Source organism: Hyla sarda, chromosome 6 (genome assembly GCF_029499605.1).
Source record: "Hyla sarda isolate aHylSar1 chromosome 6, aHylSar1.hap1, whole genome shotgun sequence".
Lineage (NCBI taxonomy): Eukaryota > Metazoa > Chordata > Amphibia > Anura > Hylidae > Hyla > Hyla sarda.
In genome coordinates this window covers 305,545,728-305,566,141 of record NC_079194.1, presented here as the reverse complement: position 1 = coordinate 305,566,141, position 20,414 = coordinate 305,545,728, and the positions used below count along the sequence as shown (strand labels likewise).

The 20,414-nt window shown below is 47.3% G+C and overlaps 2 protein-coding genes across 3 annotated transcripts in view; one reads left to right on the top strand and one right to left on the bottom strand.

Moving 5' to 3' along the window:
- The window catches only part of TMEM41B (transmembrane protein 41B), a 190,174-nt gene that overhangs the window by 54,669 nt on the left and 115,091 nt on the right, over window positions 1-20,414 (bottom strand). The window lies entirely within an intron of this gene.
- IPO7 (importin 7) overlaps window positions 1-20,414 on the top strand; it is a 41,878-nt gene that overhangs the window by 8,135 nt on the left and 13,329 nt on the right. For both annotated transcript variants that reach the window (XM_056528003.1, XM_056528004.1), the window contains exons 2-11: window positions 3,728-3,809; window positions 4,122-4,275; window positions 6,915-7,073; window positions 8,215-8,371; window positions 10,698-10,787; window positions 10,880-10,974; window positions 15,376-15,460; window positions 16,896-17,030; window positions 17,109-17,208; window positions 17,478-17,554. In XM_056528003.1, the coding sequence (XP_056383978.1) occupies window positions 3,728-3,809; window positions 4,122-4,275; window positions 6,915-7,073; window positions 8,215-8,371; window positions 10,698-10,787; window positions 10,880-10,974; window positions 15,376-15,460; window positions 16,896-17,030; window positions 17,109-17,208; window positions 17,478-17,554 (1,134 nt within the window). The remainder of the gene's footprint in view (window positions 1-3,727; window positions 3,810-4,121; window positions 4,276-6,914; window positions 7,074-8,214; window positions 8,372-10,697; window positions 10,788-10,879; window positions 10,975-15,375; window positions 15,461-16,895; window positions 17,031-17,108; window positions 17,209-17,477; window positions 17,555-20,414) is intronic.

The window sequence follows — 20,414 nt, the reverse complement described above, 5'->3', positions numbered from 1 at the left end:
GTGAGCAGCACAGATCATATGGTTTGTTACAGTGTATCAGTATAGTGTGTGAGCAGCACAGATCATATGGTTTGTTACAGTGTATCAGTATAGTGTGAGCAGCACAGATCCTATGGTTTGTTACAGTGTATCAGTATAGTGTGTGAGCAGCACAGGTCATATGGTTTGTTACAGTGTATCAGTATAGTGTGAGCAGCACAGATCATATGGTTTGTTACAGTGTATCAGTATAGTGTGTGAGCAGCACAGATCATATGGTTTGTTACAGTGTATCAGTATAGTGTGTGAGCAGCACAGATCATATGGTTTGTTACAATGTATCAGTATAGTGTGTGAGCAGCACAGGTCATATGGTTTGTTACAGTGTATCAGTATAGTGTGAGCAGTACAGGTCATATGGTTTGTTACAGTGTATCAGTATAGTGTGTGAGCAGCACAGGTCATATGGTTTGTTACAGTGTATCAGTATAGTGTGTGAGCAGCACAGGTCATATGGTTTGTTACAGTGTGTCAGTATAGTGTGTGAGCAGCACAGGTCATATGGTTTGTTACAGTGTATCAGTATAGTGTGTGAGCAGCACAGATCATATGGTTTGTTACAGTGTATCAGTATAGTGTGAGCAGCACACATCATATGGTTTGTTACAGTGTATCAGTATAGTGTGTGAGCAGCACAGGTCATATGGTTTGTTACAGTGTATCAGTAAAGTGTGAGCAGCACAGGTCATATGGTTTGTTACAATGTATCAGTATAGTGTGTGAGCAGCACAGGTCATATGGTTTGTTACAATGTATCAGTATAGTGTGTGAGCAGCACAGATCATATGGTTTGTTACAGTGTATCAGTGTAGTGTGTGAGCAGTACAGATCATATGGTTTGTTACAGTGTGTCAGTATAGTGTGTGAGCAGCACAGATCATATGGTTTGTTACAGTGTATCAGTGTAGTGTGTGAGCAGTACAGGTCATATGGTTTGTTACAGTGTATCAGTATAGTGTGTGAGCAGCACAGATCGTATGGTTTGTTACAGTGTATCAGTATAGTGTGTGAGCAGCACAGGTCATATGGTTTGTTACAGTGTATCAGTATAGTGTGTGAGCAGCACAGGTCATATGGTTTGTTACAGTGTATCAGTATAGTGTGTGAGCAGCACAGATCATATGGTTTGTTACAGTGTATCAGTATAGTGTGTGAGCAGCACAGGTCATATGGTTTGTTACAGTGTATCAGTGTAGTGTGTGAGCAGCACAGATCATATGGTTTGTTACAATGTATCAGTATAGTGTGTGAGCAGCACAGGTCATATGGTTTGTTACAGTGTATCAGTATAGTGTGTGAGCAGCACAGATCCTATGGTTTGTTACAGTGTATCAGTATAGTGTGAGCAGCACAGATCATATGGTTTGTTACAGTGTATCAGTATAGTGTGTGAGCAGCACAGGTCATATGGTTTGTTACAATGTATCAGTATAGTGTGTGAGCAGCACAGATCATATGGTTTGTTACAGTGTATCAGTATAGTGTGAGCAGCACAGATCATATGGTTTGTTACAGTGTGTCAGTATGTGTGAGCAGCACAGATCATATGGTTTGTTACAGTGTATCAGTATAGTGTGTGAGCAGCACAGATCATATGGTTTGTTACAGTGTATCAGTGTAGTGTGTGAGCAGTACAGGTCATATGGTTTGTTACAGTGTATCAGTATAGTGTGTGAGCAGCACAGGTCATATGGTTTGTTACAGTGTATCAGTATAGTGTGTGAGCAGCACAGGTCATATGGTTTGTTACAATGTATCAGTATAGTGTGTGAGCAGCACAGATCATATGGTTTGTTACAGTGTATCAGTATAGTGTGTGAGCAGCACAGATCATATGGTTTGTTACAGTGTATCAGTATAGTGTGTGAGCAGCACAGATCATATGGTTTGTTACAATGTATCAGTATAGTGTGTGAGCAGCACAGATCATATGGTTTGTTACAGTGTATCAGTATAGTGTGTGAGCAGCACAGATCCTATGGTTTGTTACAGTGTATCAGTATAGTGTGAGCAGCACAGATCATATGGTTTGTTACAGTGTATCAGTATAGTGTGTGAGCAGCACAGGTCATATGGTTTGTTACAATGTATCAGTATAGTGTGTGAGCAGCACAGATCATATGGTTTGTTACAGTGTATCAGTATAGTGTGTAGGCAGCACAGATCATATGGTTTGTTACAGTGTATCAGTATAGTGTGTGAGCAGCACAGGTCATATGGTTTGTTACAGTGTATCAGTATAGTGTGTGAGCAGCACAGATCCTATGGTTTGTTACAGTGTATCAGTATAGTGTGAGCAGCACAGATCATATGGTTTGTTACAGTGTATCAGTATAGTGTGTGAGCAGCACAGGTCATATGGTTTGTTACAATGTATCAGTATAGTGGGAGCAGCACAGGTCATATGGTTTGTTACAGTGTGTCAGTATAGTGTGTGAGCAGCACAGGTCATATGGTTTGTTACAGTGTATCAGTATAGTGTGAGCAGTACAGATCATATGGTTTGTTACAATGTATCAGTATAGTGTGTGAGCAGCACAGATCATATGGTTTGTTACAGTGTATCAGTATAGTGTGAGCAGCACAGATCATATGGTTTGTTACAGTGTGTCAGTATAGTGTGTGAGCAGCACAGATCATATGGTTTGTTACAGTGTATCAGTGTAGTGTGTGAGCAGTACAGATCATATGGTTTGTTACAGTGTGTCAGTATAGTGTGTGAGCAGCACAGATCATATGGTTTGTTACAGTGTATCAGTATAGTGTGAGCAGCACAGGTCATATGGTTTGTTACAATGTATCAGTATAGTGAGTGAGCAGCACAGATCATATGGTTTGTTACAGTGTATCAGTATAGTGTGTGAGCAGCACAGATCATATGGTTTGTTACAGTGTATCAGTATAGTGTGTGAGCAGTACAGATCATATGGTTTGTTACAGTGTATCAGTATAGTGTGTGAGCAGCACAGATCATATGGTTTGTTACAGTGTCAGTATAGTGTGAGCAGCACAGATCATATGGTTTGTTACAGTGTATCAGTATAGTGTGTGAGCAGTACAGATCATATGGTTTGTTACAGTGTATCAGTATAGTGTGTGAGCAGCACAGATCATATGGTTTGTTACAGTGTATCAGTATAGTGTGAGCAGCACAGGTCATATGGTTTGTTACAGTGTATCAGTATAGTGTGTGAGCAGCACAGGTCATATGGTTTGTTACAATGTATCAGTATAGTGTGTGAGCAGCACAGATCATATGGTTTGTTACAGTGTATCAGTATAGTGTGAGCAGCACAGGTCATATGGTTTGTTACAGTGTATCAGTATAGTGTGTGAGCAGCACAGGTCATATGGTTTGTTACAGTGTATCAGTATAGTGTGTGAGCAGCACAGATCATATGGTTTGTTACAGTGTCAGTATAGTGTGAGCAGCACAGATCATATGGTTTGTTACAGTGTATCAGTATAGTGTGTGAGCAGTACAGATCATATGGTTTGTTACAGTGTATCAGTATAGTGTGTGAGCAGCACAGATCATATGGTTTGTTACAGTGTATCAGTATAGTGTGAGCAGCACAGGTCATATGGTTTGTTACAGTGTATCAGTATAGTGTGTGAGCAGCACAGGTCATATGGTTTGTTACAATGTATCAGTTTTATTCACCGTTTCCGTTTCCCCCCCCTCCAGGCGCACAAGTCTGTGAACTTCGTGTCAACCCTCCTGCAGATCACAATGTCCGAGCAACTGGATCTACCAGTACGACAAGCGGGTGAGTGCGCGCGCCCGGCCGTGTTTACCCGTACAGGCGCTGGTGAAACGGCTCGGGGGTTAACCCTTTAGTGTCCTCAGATATTGAGGGAATTTTTTTTACTGGGGACCTGGTGCCAGATCGTCGGAGGTTCCGGAATATCCAGTTCTATGGACACAGACCAGTATCTGACCAATGTGCCTGCAGCTGTTGCAAAACTACAACTCCCAGCATGCCTGGACAGCCGTTGGCTTTCCAGGCATGCTGAGAGTTGTAGTTTTGCACCCAGCTTTCCCAGGAGCTGATAACTTGAAAGCCTCCTTCCCCACACAGGTGTGATCTATCTGAAGAACATGATCACTCAGTATTGGCCGGACCGTGAGGTGACCCCCGGTGAAGTGCCCACTCACACTATCCCCGAGGAGGACCGGCACTGCATCCGGGAGAACATCGTGGAGGCCATTATCCAGTCCCCGGAGCTGATCAGGTGAGACCCTCGTCCCCGGCGGCGGCCCTCCCCCCAAATCACAGGGAGATCAGTCACTTTCTTTCAATTTCTCATCATTCCTCTGCTTGCTGTCAGTGAAGGAGAACTGATCGCTTTAGGCTACGCTGACACATTGTAACAAACAAATAAGTACAAAGACAGAGCTGGTGCAGGGAATCAAAAACCCTCCCTCCATTAAGTTCCCAGCAAGCAGAGGTCTTGTAAAAGGAGATTCTTTTTTTAATACAGTCTTTTATTCTTCTGTTTGCTGTCAGTGAATGGAAATCTTAAATTTTATTAGAGTCCACTTTCTTCTCCTGATCTTAATTCCCACCGAAGGCTGTGTTCAAACTAGTCGGCCAGTCCTGGCCCAAACCATAAGACTGACCCAACCCCCCCCCCCGCCCCAATAGATGGCTGTCAGTCCCAGGTCATGTGACCCCAGTTCGGGGCTGTAATGCAGATGTTGGAACTGCATCCGTGTTGTTCTAGTGTGAACTCTGCCTTACAATGCATTTAAAGGACACAAGCGAAAATTATCTTAGGGGACACGTAGCTGATCGCCGGGGGTCCGACCTCTGGGACCCCCCCCCCCTTGCGATCTCCAGAACGAGACCTGGCTCTCACGACAATGTGCGGTAGACTGCACGCGCTCCATTCATTTCTATTGGAGCCCTGGCCTCGGGTCTCTTTGGCGCTGGCCTCGGGTCTCTTTGGCGCTGGCCTCGGGTCTCTTTGGCGCCGGCCTCGGGTCTCTTTGGCGCCGGCCTCGGGTCTCTTTGGCGCCGGCCTCGGGTCTCTTTGGCGCTGGCCTCGGGTCTCTTTGGCGCCGGCCTCGGGTCTCTTTGGTGCTCCTAGTTAAACAAATGGAGTGCGTGTCGTCTTCCACGTGTCTTTACTGAGACCCAGGGCCCGTTCCAGAGATTGCGGGGTCCCGATCAGCTACTTTTCCTGTGAATAGAGGATGAGTTCACTTTTTCTGGATTTTTCCTTTAAAGGGGTACTCCACCTCTAGACATCTTATACCCTATCCAAAGCACAGGGGATAAGTTGTCTGATCGCGGGGGACCCCCCAATCTCCCTCCTGCACCCAGTGTTTGTTTAGAGCGTTGGGTGCAGTGCCGGAGGCTCGTGACGTCATGACCGCGCCCCCTCTTGTAGACTTGCATTGAGGGGGTGTGGCCGTGACGTCACGAGCCTCCGCCCCGCATCACCAGTCATGCGGCACGGAGAAAAGTTTGTCTGTGCACTGGATGTCTGGGGTGCCGCAGCCGAGGTGGGGACCCCCGCGATCAGACGTCTTAACCCCATCCTTAGGATAGAGGATAAGATGTCTAGGGGCGGAGTTCCCCTTTTAAGTTCTCCTCAGTCATGTGACCTAAGAGCAGAGCTGGAAGTCATGAGTCCCCCACAATGCTCTGCTTTCTGGTAACCTGTCTTTTTAATAATTGTGTGTGTGTATACATAGTGGTCCCTCAAGTTACAATATTAATTGGTTCCAGGACGACGATTGTATGTTGAGACCATTGTATGTTGAGACCAGAACTCTATGGAAACCTGGTAATTGGTTCTGAAGCCACCAAAATGTCATCCAAAAATAGGAAAAAGTGAGGATTAAAGAAAAATAAGTAGATAACTAATATAGATAAAGCAAATCCTTACATATAAAGAAAGATCTCCTGGGAGCTGTAATCACTGTCTTTCAGTGTTTCCCAACCAGGGTGCCTCCAGCTGTTGCAAAACTACAACTCCCAGCATGCCCGGACAGCCAAAGGCTGTCCGGGCATGCTGGTAGTTGTAGTTTTGCAACAGCTGGAGGCACCCTGGTTGGGAAACAATGGTTTATATAGAGGACAGGAGCTTCTTCAGGGTCCTATACAGTACACACAGTGTCCAAAATGGAGCCGCCCTTACTTGGTGTCCAAAGGAGCAGCTAACCCTGGCACAGGTAAGGAGTACAGAACATGTAATACCTCCCTGTGCTGTAGGGGGCGCTACCAGACACCAGTCAGTACATACACTTCAGTAATACAGGTAAAGAGTACAGAACATGTAATACCTCCCTGTACTGTAGGGGGCGCTACCAGACACCAGTCAGTGCATACACTTCAGTAATACAGGTAAAGAGTACAGAACAGGTAATACTACCCTGTGCTGTAGGGGGCGCTACCAGACACCAGTCAGTACATACACTTCAGTAATACAGGTAAAGAGTACAGAACATGTAATACCTCCCTGTACTGTAGGGGGCGCTACCAGACACCAGTCAGTGCATACACTTCAGTAATACAGGTAAAGAGTACAGAACAGGTAATACTACCCTGTGCTGTAGGGGGCGCTACCAGACACCAGTCAGTGCATACACTTCAGTAATAGAGGTGATTTACCAGTAAAATGCCCATTCTGATTGGTCAGTTCCTCCAGTTGTGACAGGTATCACATATCCGGACTCTCTGTACATTGTATGTTGAGTCTGGTTTCAAGTTATGATGGTCCAGAAAAAGAAATTGTATGTTGAAACTACTGTATGTTGAGGCCATTGTAAGTTGAGGGATCACTGTATGTGTGTGTATATGTAGTGCGCGTGCGCTCTGGTATATCCGCTGCCTGTACGTTTAGTGCGCTATTCTCTGTCGCAGGGTCCAGCTCACCACCTGCATCCACCACATCATCAAACACGACTACCCGAACCGCTGGACCGCCGTGGTGGAGAAGATCGGCTTCTACCTGCAGTCAGACAACAGCGCCTGCTGGCTGGGGATCCTGCTCTGCCTCTACCAGCTGGTGAAGAACTACGAGTAAGTGACGGGGGATGTGTCGGGCCTAATCCACCGTATACGTAAGCAGATATAGCCGTATACTCCAGGACAGCTTGTCAGTGAATTGTATGTGGTATTAAATGTAGTGGGTGGAGTCAAGTTGTAATACCACACACAGCCTCAGTACAGGGGTGGCGCTGTTATCTGAAGAAATTAGCTTAGTTTATTTTTCTATTCCTGGATGTCACCTTTATTAAAAGAGAATCTGTCCCCTGGATGGTTGGATCCACAGGGGGTCAGACTCGTGGCTGTCGGCTATCCGGGCATGCTGGGAGTTGTAGTTTAGCAACATATGGAGGTCTACAGTTTGCAGAGACGTGGCAAGTTTTGATTGGTCAGTGTTCAGACTTAGACCAATGGCTTGACAGAGTGGGAAGAGTTGTGTGCGGCTCAGCCAATCCCATGAACCAGTGTATTCCTAACCAGTGTGTCTCCAGCTGTTGCAAGACTACAACTCCCAGCGTTCCCGGAGAGCCATTGTCGGCTCTGCTGGCACTAATCTAGGCGAATACCGAATAATTTGTAGTCACCGTATTTGTGTTTTTTAACCAGTGTACCTCCAGCTGTTGCAACACAAATCCAAGTTACCCATAAGGGGTTTCCCAGGGTTACAGGGTTACCATTTCTCAATCTTCTCCCCCTCAGGCTTGCACCTCGTGGGACTAATTTCCCAATTAGGGAACTAGGGAACCCTATGTCAATTAAAAATCCTCTTTATTCTAATTTTATCCAAAAACGTGTGAAAATTAATTAATTAGGTTTGACACCTTTTCCTGTTTATAATGAAGTTGGATTTGGGGGTCCTGACCGGGATGACCCTAATATCCTCACACAGGATGTGGATTCTTATATCCAGCTTATGTATTAGTCTAGTTATTCAGATCCATATGCTGCAGTTTAGAGCATCACACATTGACGCCCCCTGACGTTTTGCCGATTGTTACCGGCTTTATCCAGGGCCGAGGTGTTAATAAAATAGCAGTTGTTGCAAAACTACAACTCCCAGCATGCCAATGTGAAGAGCAGTGTCCTGTATCATGTCTTTCTAGCCCTGATGAGTCCGTTCACTTACAGATATCGGAGATCTCGCCTGTTATATTTTCACGCTCTCCCTCCCCAGATATAAGAAACCAGAAGAGAGGGCGCCGCTCATCGCCGCTATGCAACACTTCCTGCCCATGCTGAAGGAGCGCTTCATCCGTCTGCTTCCTGACCCCTCCGAGCAGTCTGTCCTGATCCAGAAACAGATCTTTAAGATTTTCTATGCCCTGGTCCAGGTGAGTGACACCAGAGACCCCCCATAATATCCTCCCCCCTTCCATAATGTCCTGCCCCTCCTCCCATAATGTCCTGCCCCTCCTCCCATAATGTCCTGCCCCTCCCCCCATAATATCCTGCCCCCTCCCCCCATAATATCTTACCCCCTCCCATAATGTCCTGCCCCTCCCCCCATAATGTCCTGCCCCTCCCCCCATAATGTCCTGCCCCTCCCCCATAATGTCCTGCCCCTCCCCCATAATGTCCTGCCCCCTCCCCCATATTATCCTGCCCCTCCCCCATAATATCCTGCCCCTCCCCCCATAATATCCTGCCCCTCCCCCCATAATATCCTGCCTCTCCCCCCATAATATCCTACCCCCTCCCCCATAATATCCTACCCCCTCCCTTAATATCCTGCCCCTCCCCCCATATCTTACCCCCTCCAATAATATCCTGCCCCTCCCCCCATATCTTACCCCCTCCCATAATATTCTGCCCCCTCCCCCCATAATATCCTGCCCCTCCCCCCATAATATCCTGGCTCTCCCCCCATAATATCCTGCCCCTCCCCCCATAATATCCTGCCCCTCCCCCCATAATATCCTGCCCCTCCCCCCATAATATCCTGCCCCTCCCCCCATAATATCCTGCCCCTCCCCCATAATATCCTGCCCCTCCCCCCATATCTTACCCCCTCCCATAATATTCTGCCCCCTCCCCCCATAATATTCTGCCCCCTCCCCCCATAATATTCTGCCCCCTCCCCCCATAATATTCTGCCCCCTCCCCCCATAATATCCTGCCCCTCCCCCCATAATATCCTGCCCCTCCCCCCATAATATCCTGCCCCTCCCCCCATAATATCCTGCCCCCTCCCCCCCATAATATCCTGCCCCCTCCCCCCATAATATCCTGCCCCTCCCCCATAATATCCTGCCCCTCCCCCCATAATATCCTGCCCCTCCCCCCATAATATCCTGCCCCTCCCCCATAATATCCTGCCCCTCCCCCCATATCTTACCCCCTCCCATAATATTCTGCCCCCTCCCCCCATAATATCCTGCCCCTCCCCCCATAATATCCTGCCCCTCCCCCCATAATATCCTGCCCCTCCCCCCATAATATCCTGCCCCTCCCCCCATAATATCCTGCCCCTCCCCCCATAATATCCTGCCCCTCCCCCCATAATATCCTGCCCCCTCCCCCCCATAATATCCTGCCCCCTCCCCCCCATAATATCCTGCCCCCTCCCCCCATAATATCCTGCCCCTCCCCCATAATATCCTGCCCCTCCCCCCATAATATCCTGCCCCTCCCCCCATAATATCTTACCCCCTCCCATAATATCCTGCCCCTCCCCCCATAATATCCTGCCCCTCCCCCCATAATATCCTGCCCCTCCCCCATAATATCCTGCCCCCTCCCCCCCATAATATTCTGCCCCCTCCCCCCCATAATATCCTGCCCCCTCCCCCCATAATATCCTGCCCCTCCCCCATAATATCCTGCCCCTCCCCCCATAATATCCTGCCCCTCCCCCCATAATATCTTACCCCCTCCCATAATATCCTGCCCCTCCCCCCATAATATCCTGCCCCTCCCCCCATAATATCCTGCCCCTCCCCCCATAATATCCTGCCCCTCCCCCATAATATCCTGCCCCCTCCCCCATAATATTCTGCCCCCTCCCCCCCATAATATCCTGCCCCCTCCCCCATAATATCCTGCCCCTCCCCCCATAATATCCTGCCCCTCCCCCATAATATCCTGCCCCTCCCCCCATAATATCCTACCCCCTCCCTTAATATCCTGCCCCTCCCCCCATATCTTGCCCCCTCCCATAATATCCTGCCCCCTCCCATAATATCCTGCCCCCTCCCCCCATAATATCCTGCCCCTCCCCCCCATAATATCCTGCCCCTCCCCCCATAATATCCTGCCCCTCCCCCCATAATATCCTGCCCCTCCCCCCATAATATCCTGCCCCTCCCCCATAATATTCTGCCCCCTCCCCCCATAATATCCTGTCCCTCCCCCCATAATATCCTGCCCCCTCCCCCCATAATATCCTGTCCCTCCCCCCATAATATTCTGCCCCCTCCCCCCATAATATCCTGCCCCTCCCCCCATAATAATCTGCCCCTCCCCCCATAATATCCTGCCCCTCCCCCCATAATATCCTGTCCCCCCCCCATAATATCCTGCCCCTCCCCCCATAATATCTTACCCCCTCCCATAATATCCTGCCCCTCCCCCCATAATATCCTGCCCCCTCCCCCCCATAATATCCTGCCCCTCCCCCATAATATCCTGCCCCCTCACTGACTCCCATGTCTATCGCAGTACACGTTACCCTTGGAACTGATCAATCAGCCCAGTCTGGCGGAATGGATAGAGATCCTGAAGACCGTGGTGGATCGGGATGTTGTTGCAGTGAGTATCCTGATCTCTGGGGTTTCCTGTGCAGCATTGCAGGGGCTGTGCTGTCTCCTGCTGTATTGTCCGGTGTTTATCTTCTATTACAGGAGACCCTGCAGGTTGATGAGGATGACCGGCCTGAGCTGCCATGGTGGAAGTGTAAGAAGTGGGCGCTGCACATCCTGGCCCGGCTGTTCGAGAGGTAAAGGGTTTCCTGGGATATGTAGGGAAGGGGTGTGTGGATATATATATATGTATATGTATATGTGTGTGTATGTAGATAGATATATATAGATATATAGTGTGTGTGTAGATAGATATATATAGATATATAGTGTGTGTGTAGATAGATATATATAGATATATAGTGTGTGTGTAGATAGATATATATAGATATATAGTGTGTGTGTAGATAGATATATATAGATATATAGTGTGTGTGTAGATAGATATATATAGATATATAGTGTGTATGTAGATAGATATATATAGATATATAGTGTGTGTGTAGATAGATATATATAGATATATAGTGTGTGTGTAGATAGATATATATAGATATATAGTGTGTGTGTAGATAGATATATATAGATATATAGTGTGTGTGTAGATAGATATATATAGATATATAGTGTGTATGTAGATAGATATATATAGATATATAGTGTGTGTATGTAGAGAGAGAGAGAGAGATATATATATAGTGTGTAGATAGATATATATAGATATATAGTGTGTGTGTAGATAGATATATATAGATATATAGTGTGTGTGTAGATAGATATATATAGATATATAGTGTGTATGTAGAGAGAGAGAGAGAGATATATATATAGTGTGTAGATAGATATATATAGATATATAGTGTGTGTGTAGATAGATATATATAGATATATAGTGTGTGTGTAGATAGATATATATAGATATATAGTGTGTGTGTAGATAGATATATATAGATATATAGTGTGTGTGTAGATAGATATATATAGATATATATATAGTGTGTATGTAGAGAGAGAGAGAGAGATATATATATAGTGTGTAGATAGATATATATAGATATATAGTGTGTGTGTAGATAGATATATATAGATATATAGTGTGTGTGTAGATAGATATATATAGATAGTGTGTGTGTAGATAGATATATATAGATATATAGTGTGTGTGTAGATAGATATATATAGATATATAGTGTGTGTGTAGATAGATATATATAGATATATAGTGTGTATGTAGATAGATATATATAGATATATAGTGTGTGTGTAGATAGATATATATAGATATATAGTGTGTGTGTAGATAGATATATATAGATATATAGTGTGTGTGTGTAGATAGATATATATAGATATATAGTGTGTGTGTAGATAGATATATATAGATATATAGTGTGTGTGTGTAGATAGATATATATAGATATATAGTGTGTGTGTAGATAGATATATATAGATATATAGTGTGTGTGTAGATAGATATATATAGATATATAGTGTGTGTGTAGATAGATATATATAGATATATAGTGTGTGTGTGTAGATAGATATATATAGATATATAGTGTGTATGTAGATAGATATATATAGATATATATAGTGTGTGTGTAGATAGATATATATAGATATATATATAGTGTGTAGATAGATATATATAGATATATAGTGTGTGTGTAGATAGATATATATAGATATATAGTGTGTGTGTAGATAGATATATATAGATATATAGTGTGTGTGTGTAGATAGATATATATAGATATATAGTGTGTGTGTAGATAGATATATATAGATATATAGTGTGTGTGTAGATAGATATATATAGATATATAGTGTGTGTGTAGATAGATATATATAGATATATAGTGTGTGTGTGTAGATAGATATATATAGATATATAGTGTGTGTGTGTAGATAGATATATATAGATATATAGTGTGTATGTAGATAGATATATATAGATATATAATGTGTGTATGAACTCTGATCAAAAACATAAAGGTAACACTTACACAACACAATGTGACTCCAAGTCACTGACACTTGTGTGAGATCCCACTGTCCACTCAGGAAGAACACTGATTGACAATCAATTCACATGGAACAGACAACACGTGGAAATTATAGGCAATTAGCAAGACACCCCCAATAAAGGAGTGGTTCTGCAGGTGGTGACCAAAGACCACTTCTCAGTGCCTATGCTTCCTGGCTGATGTTTTGGTCACTTTTGAATGCTGGCGGTGCTTTCACTCTAGTGGTAGCATGAGACTGAGTCTACAACCCACACAAGTGGCTCAGGTAGTGCAGCTCATCCAGGATGGCAGATCAATGCGAGCTGTGGCAATAAGGTTTGCTGTGTCTGTCAGCGTAGTGTTCAGAGCATGGAGGCGCGACCAGGAGGCAGACCAGTACATCAGGAGACGTGGAGGAGGCTGGAGGAGGACAACAACCCAGCAGCAGGACCGCTACCTCCGCCTTTATGCAAGGAGGAGCAGGAGGAGCACTGCCAGAGCCCTGCAAAATGACCTCCAGCAGGACATAAATGTGCATGTGTCCACTCAAACGGTCAGAAACAGACTCCATGAGGGTGGTATGAGGGCGTCCACAGGTGGGGGTTGTGCTTACAGCCCAACACCGTGCAGGACGTTTGGCATTTGCCAGAGAAAAAAGTAAAGACAAAAAGGACTCCAGCTCACCGTGATTCATTGAGTCAAGGAGATACATCTGCAGGGAGCACGAGAGCAGGAAGGCCGAGCCATATCCTCGGTGAAGCAAGCTGATCCAATGAAGGGAAGAAGGGAAGGGGGGGCTCCAGCTCCACAGGGCGGTAAGTAAAAATTAACCTTTAATGATACATGGTTAAAAATTGTCCATGGTCCAAATAAACATAGAAAAAGACAAAAGTGAGCACTTTTGTCTTTTTCTATGTTTATTTGGACCATGGACAATTTTTAACCATGTATCATTAAAGGTTAATTTTTACTTACCGCCCTGTGGAGCTGGAGCCCCCCCTTCCCTTCTTCCCTTCATTGGATCAATTTGCCAGAGAACACCAAGATTGGCAAATTCACCACTGGTGCCCTGTGCTCTTCACAGATGAAAGCAGGTTCACACTGAGCACATGTGACAGTCTGGAGACGCCGTGGAGAATGTTCTGCTGCCTACAACATCCTCATCATGACCGTTTGGCGGTGGGTCAGTAATGGTGTGGGGTGACATTTCTTTGGGGGGCCGCACAGCCCTCCATGTGCTTGCCAGAGGTATCCTGACTGCCATTAGGTACCGAGATGAGATCCTCAGACCCCTTGTGAGACCATATGCTGGTGCGGTTGGGTTCCTCCTAATACAAGACAATACTAGACCTCATGTGGCCGGAGTCTGTCAGCAGTCCCTACAAGAGGAAGGCATTGATGCTATGGACTGGCCGCCTGTTCCCCTGAACCCGATTGAGCACATCTGGGACGTCTCGCTCCATTCACCACAGACCGTCCAGGAGTTGGCGGATGCTTTAGTCCAGGTCTGGGAGGACATCCCTCAGGAGACCATCCTCCACCTCATCAGGAGCATGCCCAGGCGTTGTAGGGAGGTCATACGGGCACGTGGAGGCCACACACACTACTGAGCCTCATTGGGACTTGTATTAAGGACATTACATAAAGTTGGATCGGCCTGTAGTGGGGTTTTCCTCTGTGATTTTGAGGGGGACTCCATATCCAGACCTCCAGGGGTTAATGATTTCCATTGATAATTTTTGGTGATTTTGTTTTTGGCTTATTCAGCTATGTAAAGACGAAAGGATTTCATACGATTAGTTCATTCATTCAGGTCAAGGATGTTATCTTAGTATTCACTTTGTTTTTTTTTATTTGTTTTTTTTTTTAGGGCCGATAGCCGATAAGTTATCGGCTATTTAGCCCATCCTTGGGGTCCTCCTGAGTCCTATCTCCGCATCGCACCGCCCCGGCCAGAGACAGCCGCTGCTGCCCCATTGCCTCCCCCATTCCCGATTTTAGAATTACCTGTTCCCGGGGTCCACGCTACTTCTGGCTCCGGCGTCGTCGTCCTGAGCTGTCACTGTGCGCACTGACGGTGACGTCGCGTTGAGGACATCACTCGTCATTGCACAGCGTAACACAGGACGCCGCAGGAGTGATAAGTAGCCCGGGTACAGGTAATTATAAAACCGGGAATGGGGGAGGCAATGGGGCAGCGGCGGCGGTCTCTGGCCGGCGCGGTGGTGGCGGGGGGCGGGGCATTATCGGGGATAACGGCCAAACCGATAATCTGTCGATCCCTTATATTTATTATAATATGATACTTTATATTACACACTAGTGATGAAGTGTGTTTGTGTTATATAAAAGATGTATATATTTTTTATATTTCACACACATTTTTTACGTTTTATCTAGAGGTATGAAATGTGTAATATAAAGTGCGGGTATATATCACTATGTAATTTATAATGGATGTTTGTGTGCAATATAAAATATAATGGATCTATAATATAGTGTGTGGATATAGATAAGGAGATATATATATACTTTTTCTCAATACATGTAAAGTGATTCAGCTCAGTAAAACTATTGTTCCTCATATTCTAGGTACGGGAGTCCGGGGAACGTGTCTAAGGAGTACAATGAGTTCGCTGAAGTCTTCTTGAAGGCGTTTGCTGTTGGCGTTCAGCAGGTCGGTGCAGCGCCCACCTATTTATAATCTGATGTCATCCCATATGACTATATGTTGAACATGTTTCTGCTTTGTATGAGATCTGGAGCTATTTATGTAAAAATATGGTGTGCACAGGGTCAGTCTGGGGCAGGTAAAGCAGTATGGTGTGCACAGGGTCAGTCTGGGGCAGGTAAAGCAGTATGGTGTGCACAGGGTCAGTCTGGGGCTGGTAAAGCAGTATGGTGTGCACAGGGTCAGTCTGGGGCTGGTAAAGCAGTATGGTGTGCACAGGGTCAGTCTGGAGCAGATAAAGCAGTATGGTGTGCACAGGGTCAGTCTGGGGCAGGTAAAGCAGGATGGTGTGCACAGGGTCTGTCAGGGGCTGGTAAAGCAGGATGGTGTGCACAGGGTCAGTCTGGGGCAGATAAAGCAGTATGGTGTGCACAGGGTCAGTCTGGGGCAGGTAAAGCAGTATGGTGTGCACAGGGTCAGTCTGGGGCTGGTAAAGCAGTATGGTGTGCACAGGGTCAGTCTGGGGCTGGTAAAGCAGTATGGTGTGCACAGGGTCAGTCTGGGGCAGGTAAAGCAGTATGGTGTGCACAGGGTCAGTCTGGGGCAGGTAAAGCAGGATGGTGTGCACAGGGTCAGTCTGGGGCTGGTAAAGCAGTATGGTGTGCACAGGGTCAGTCTGGGGCTGGTAAAGCAGTATGGTGTGCACAGGGTCAGTCTGGGGCAGGTAAAGCAGTATGGTGTGCACATGGTCAGTCTGGGGCAGATAAAGCAGTATGGTGTGCACAGGGTCAGTCTGGGGCTGGTAAAGCAGTATGGTGTGCACAGGGTCAGTCTGGGGCAGGTAAAGCAGTATGGTGTGCACAGGGTCAGTCTGGGGCAGGTAAAGCAGTATGGTGTGCACAGGGTCAGTCTGGGGCTGGTAAAGCAGTATGGTGTGCACAGGGTCAGTCTGGGGCTGGTAAAGCAGTATGGTGTGCACAGGGTCAGTCTGGAGCAGATAAAGCAGTATGGTGTGCACAGGGTCAGTCTGGGGCAGGTAAAGCAGGATGGTGTGCACAGGGTCAGTCTGGGGCAGGTAAAGCAGGATGGTGTGCACAGGGTCTGTCAGGGGCTGGTAAAGCAGTATGGTGTGCACAGGGTCAGTCTGGGGCAGATAAAGCAGTATGGTGTGCACAGGGTCAGTCTGGGGCAGGTAAAGCAGTATGGTGTGCACAGGGTCAGTCTGGGGCTGGTAAAGCAGTATGGTGTGCACAGGGTCAGTCTGGGGCAGGTAAAGCAGTATGGTGTGCACAGGGTCAGTCTGGGGCTGGTAAAGCAGTATGGTGTGCACAGGGTCAGTCTGGGGCAGGTAAAGCAGTATGGTGTGCACAGGGTCAGTCTGGGGCAGGTAAAGCAGTATATGACGGTTCTTCTCATGTATCGCTCTCTGTTAACCCCTTAGGTTCTGCTGAAGGTTCTCTACCAGTATAAGGAGAAGCAGTATATGGCCCCGCGAGTCCTGCAGCAAACACTCAACTATCTCAACCAGGGGGTGTCCCATGCTGTGACGTGGAAGAACCTGAAGCCCCACATCCAGGTGAGTGTTCACCCTGCGCCGCCCCCTGCTGGATCTCCCTGCGCTGTTAGACGTCTGACCTTCTCTCCGCCATCTCAGGGCATCATCCAGGACGTCATCTTCCCTCTGATGTGTTACACGGACTCAGATGAGGAGCTGTGGCAGGAAGACCCCTACGAGTACATCCGCATGAAGTTCGGTGAGGAGCAGTCTAAAGGGTTAACATCTGGTTTCACGTGTTTTAGTTAAATTTTTTTTATTTGTAATATAGAATTTTTTTAAATTATTTATATATTTTTATTTATTTATGGGTCCTAGAGGCTTCGCCTTCCCGCTGTCCCGTTGCTTCCACCTTATGGCTAGTGACAAGGATTTGGCCCTTACGCTTTTTCTGCGCGGTCCTGCTCTTCATAAACGGATCCGGCGCGGTGACCTCTGTCTGACCCCATTTCTCCCTCTTTCTCGTAGACGTGTTTGAAGACTTCATCTCCCCCACGACAGCGGCGCAGACTCTGCTCTTCACGTCCTGCAGTAAGAGGAAAGAGGTACGGCCGCCGCGAGTCTATATATGTCCGTGCGCCTCGTCTTGGCCGCGCTCCAGGATTCGCTGTTGATATTCAGCCGTGCTGCGGCTGCCGGGGAAATGTCTGCGTCTAGTTTTGGGATCTGTTTCCCAATCTGTGTGTCTCCAGCTGTTCCAAAACTAAAAGTCCCAGCATGCCTCAACAGCTGGAGGTACACTAGTTGGGAAACACTGGTGTAACGTGCGAACGTGTTTTCCACCAAAGTGCCTCCAGCTGTTGCTAAACTACAAATCCCAGCATGCCCGGACAGCCGAAGGCTGTCCGGCCATGCTGGGAGTTGAAGTTTTGCAACAGCTGGAGGCACACTAATTAGGAAAGACTATTTTAGATTCTGCAGCTTGACTTTTTCCTAGGCCTGTCCGGAAGCCCAATAAGGTCCTAGGGTGAAGCTATGGGGCTCCTGTACAAAGCAGTTGGCTGTCTGGGCATGCTGGGAGTTGTAGTTTTGCGACAACTTAAAACACTGCTTTAAAGCAAACTGTAGCTCTTTGGCTGTGGCTAAACTACAACTCCCATCATAACTTCAAAAGCTAAACTACAACTCCAGTCTTGAACTGACCAGCCTGTGGCTCTACAGCTGTTGCAGAACTACAACTCCCAGCATGTCCGGAAGCCACTCAGAACACTGCTATACAAAGTAACATTCCACCTCTGTGTGTGTCTTCGCTGCATTGCTGGAACAGCTGGAGGCACACAAATTAGGGAAAAGTGAAGCTCATGGTGGCTACAACTCCATCAAACTTTGACCGATCCTGTGGCTCCTCCAGCTGTTGCAAAGACTACAGCTCCCAGCTGCAAGTTTGTCTGTACATGATGGGAGTTATAGTTTATGAACTTCTTGAGAACCCTGCCTTAGAATGTAACTAGAACTGTACTGATACATTGTAGCGAGCCCATAAGCTGTGAGCATCAGGCAGCCTTTCAATAAGAACAATTGTTTCAATTCACTGACAGCAAGCAGACATATCGGAGATGGCGAACAAAATAGTAAGGAAAAGGACCTCAGTTAGGGAGGACAATTAAACTTATGATACAATTCTACAACTCTCCAATACTGTTTGTAACCAAAGATGCACAAAACCCCGGACCCCCTGGGTGGAATGATTGGGGTCTGACCTGTATACCGTCCTGTTCTCTATACATGAACCTCGGACCCCCTGGGGGAGATGATTGGGGTCTGACCTCTGTATACTGTCCGGTCCTCTATACATGAACCCCGGACCCCCTGGGTGGGATGATTGGGGTCTGACCTCTGTATACCGTCCTGTCCTCTATACATAAACCTCGGACCCCCTGGGGGAGATGATTGGGGTCTGACCTCTGTATACCGTCCTGTCCTCTATACATAAACCTCGGACCCCCTGGGGGAGATGATTGGGGTCTGACCTCTGTATACTGTCCTGTCCTCTATACATAAACCGTGGACCCCCTGGGGGAGATGATTGGGGTCTGACCTCTGTATACTGTCCTGTCCACTATACATAAACCCCGGACCCCCTGGGGGAGATGATTGGGGTCTGACCTCTGTATACCGTCCTGTCCTCTATACATAAACCCCGGACCCCCTGGGGGAGATGATTGGGGTCTGACCTCTGTATACCGTCCTGTCCTCTAAACATAAACCCCGGACCCTCTGGGGGAGATGATTGGGGTCTGACCTCTGTATACCGTCCTGTCCTCTATACATGAACCCCGGACCCCCATGGGAGAGATGATTGGGGTCTGACCTCTGTATACCGTCCTGTCCTCTATACATGAACCCGGGACCCCCTGGGGGAGATGATTGGGGTCTGACCTCTGTATACCGTCCTGTCCTCTATACATAAACCCCGGACCCCATGGGGGAGATGATTGGGGTCTGACCTCTGTATACAGTCCTGTCCTCTATACATGAACCCCGGACCCCCTGGGGGAGATGATTGGGGTCTGACCTCTGTATACTGTCCTGTCCTCTATACATAAACCTCGGACCCCCTGGGGGAGATGATTGGGGTCTGACCTCTGTATACTGTCCTGTCCACTATACATAAACCCCGGACCCCCTGGGGGAGATGATTGGGATCTGACCTCCTGTATACTGTCCTGTCCTCTATACATGAACCCCGGACCCCCTGGGTGGGATGATTGGGGTCTGACCTCTGTATACCGTCCTGTCCTCTATACATGAACCCCGGACCCCCTGGGTGGGATGATTGGGGTCTGACCTCTGTATACTGTCCGGTCCTCTATGCATGAACCGCGGACCCCCTGGGGGAGATGATTGGGGTCTGACCTCTGTATACTGTCCGGTCCTCTATACATGAACCCCGGACCCCCTGGGTGGGATGATTGGGGTCTGACCTCTGTATACCGTCCTGTCCTCTATACATGAACCCCGGACCCCCTGGGGGAGATGATTGGGGTCCGACCTCTGTATACCGTCCTGTCCTCTATACATAAACCTCGGACCCCCTGGGGGAGATGATTGGGGTCTGACCTCTGTATACTGTCCTGTCCTCTATACATAAACCGTGGACCCCCTGGGGGAGATGATTGGGGTCTGACCTCTGTATACTGTCCTGTCCACTATACATAAACCCCGGACCCCCTGGGGGAGATGATTGGGGTCTGACCTCTGTATACCGTCCTGTCCTCTATACATAAACCCCGGACCCCCTGGGGGAGATGATTGGGGTCTGACCTCTGTATACCGTCCTGTCCTCTAAACATAAACCCCGGACCCTCTGGGGGAGATGATTGGGGTCTGACCTCTGTATACCGTCCTGTCCTCTATACATGAACCCCGGACCCCCATGGGAGAGATGATTGGGGTCTGACCTCT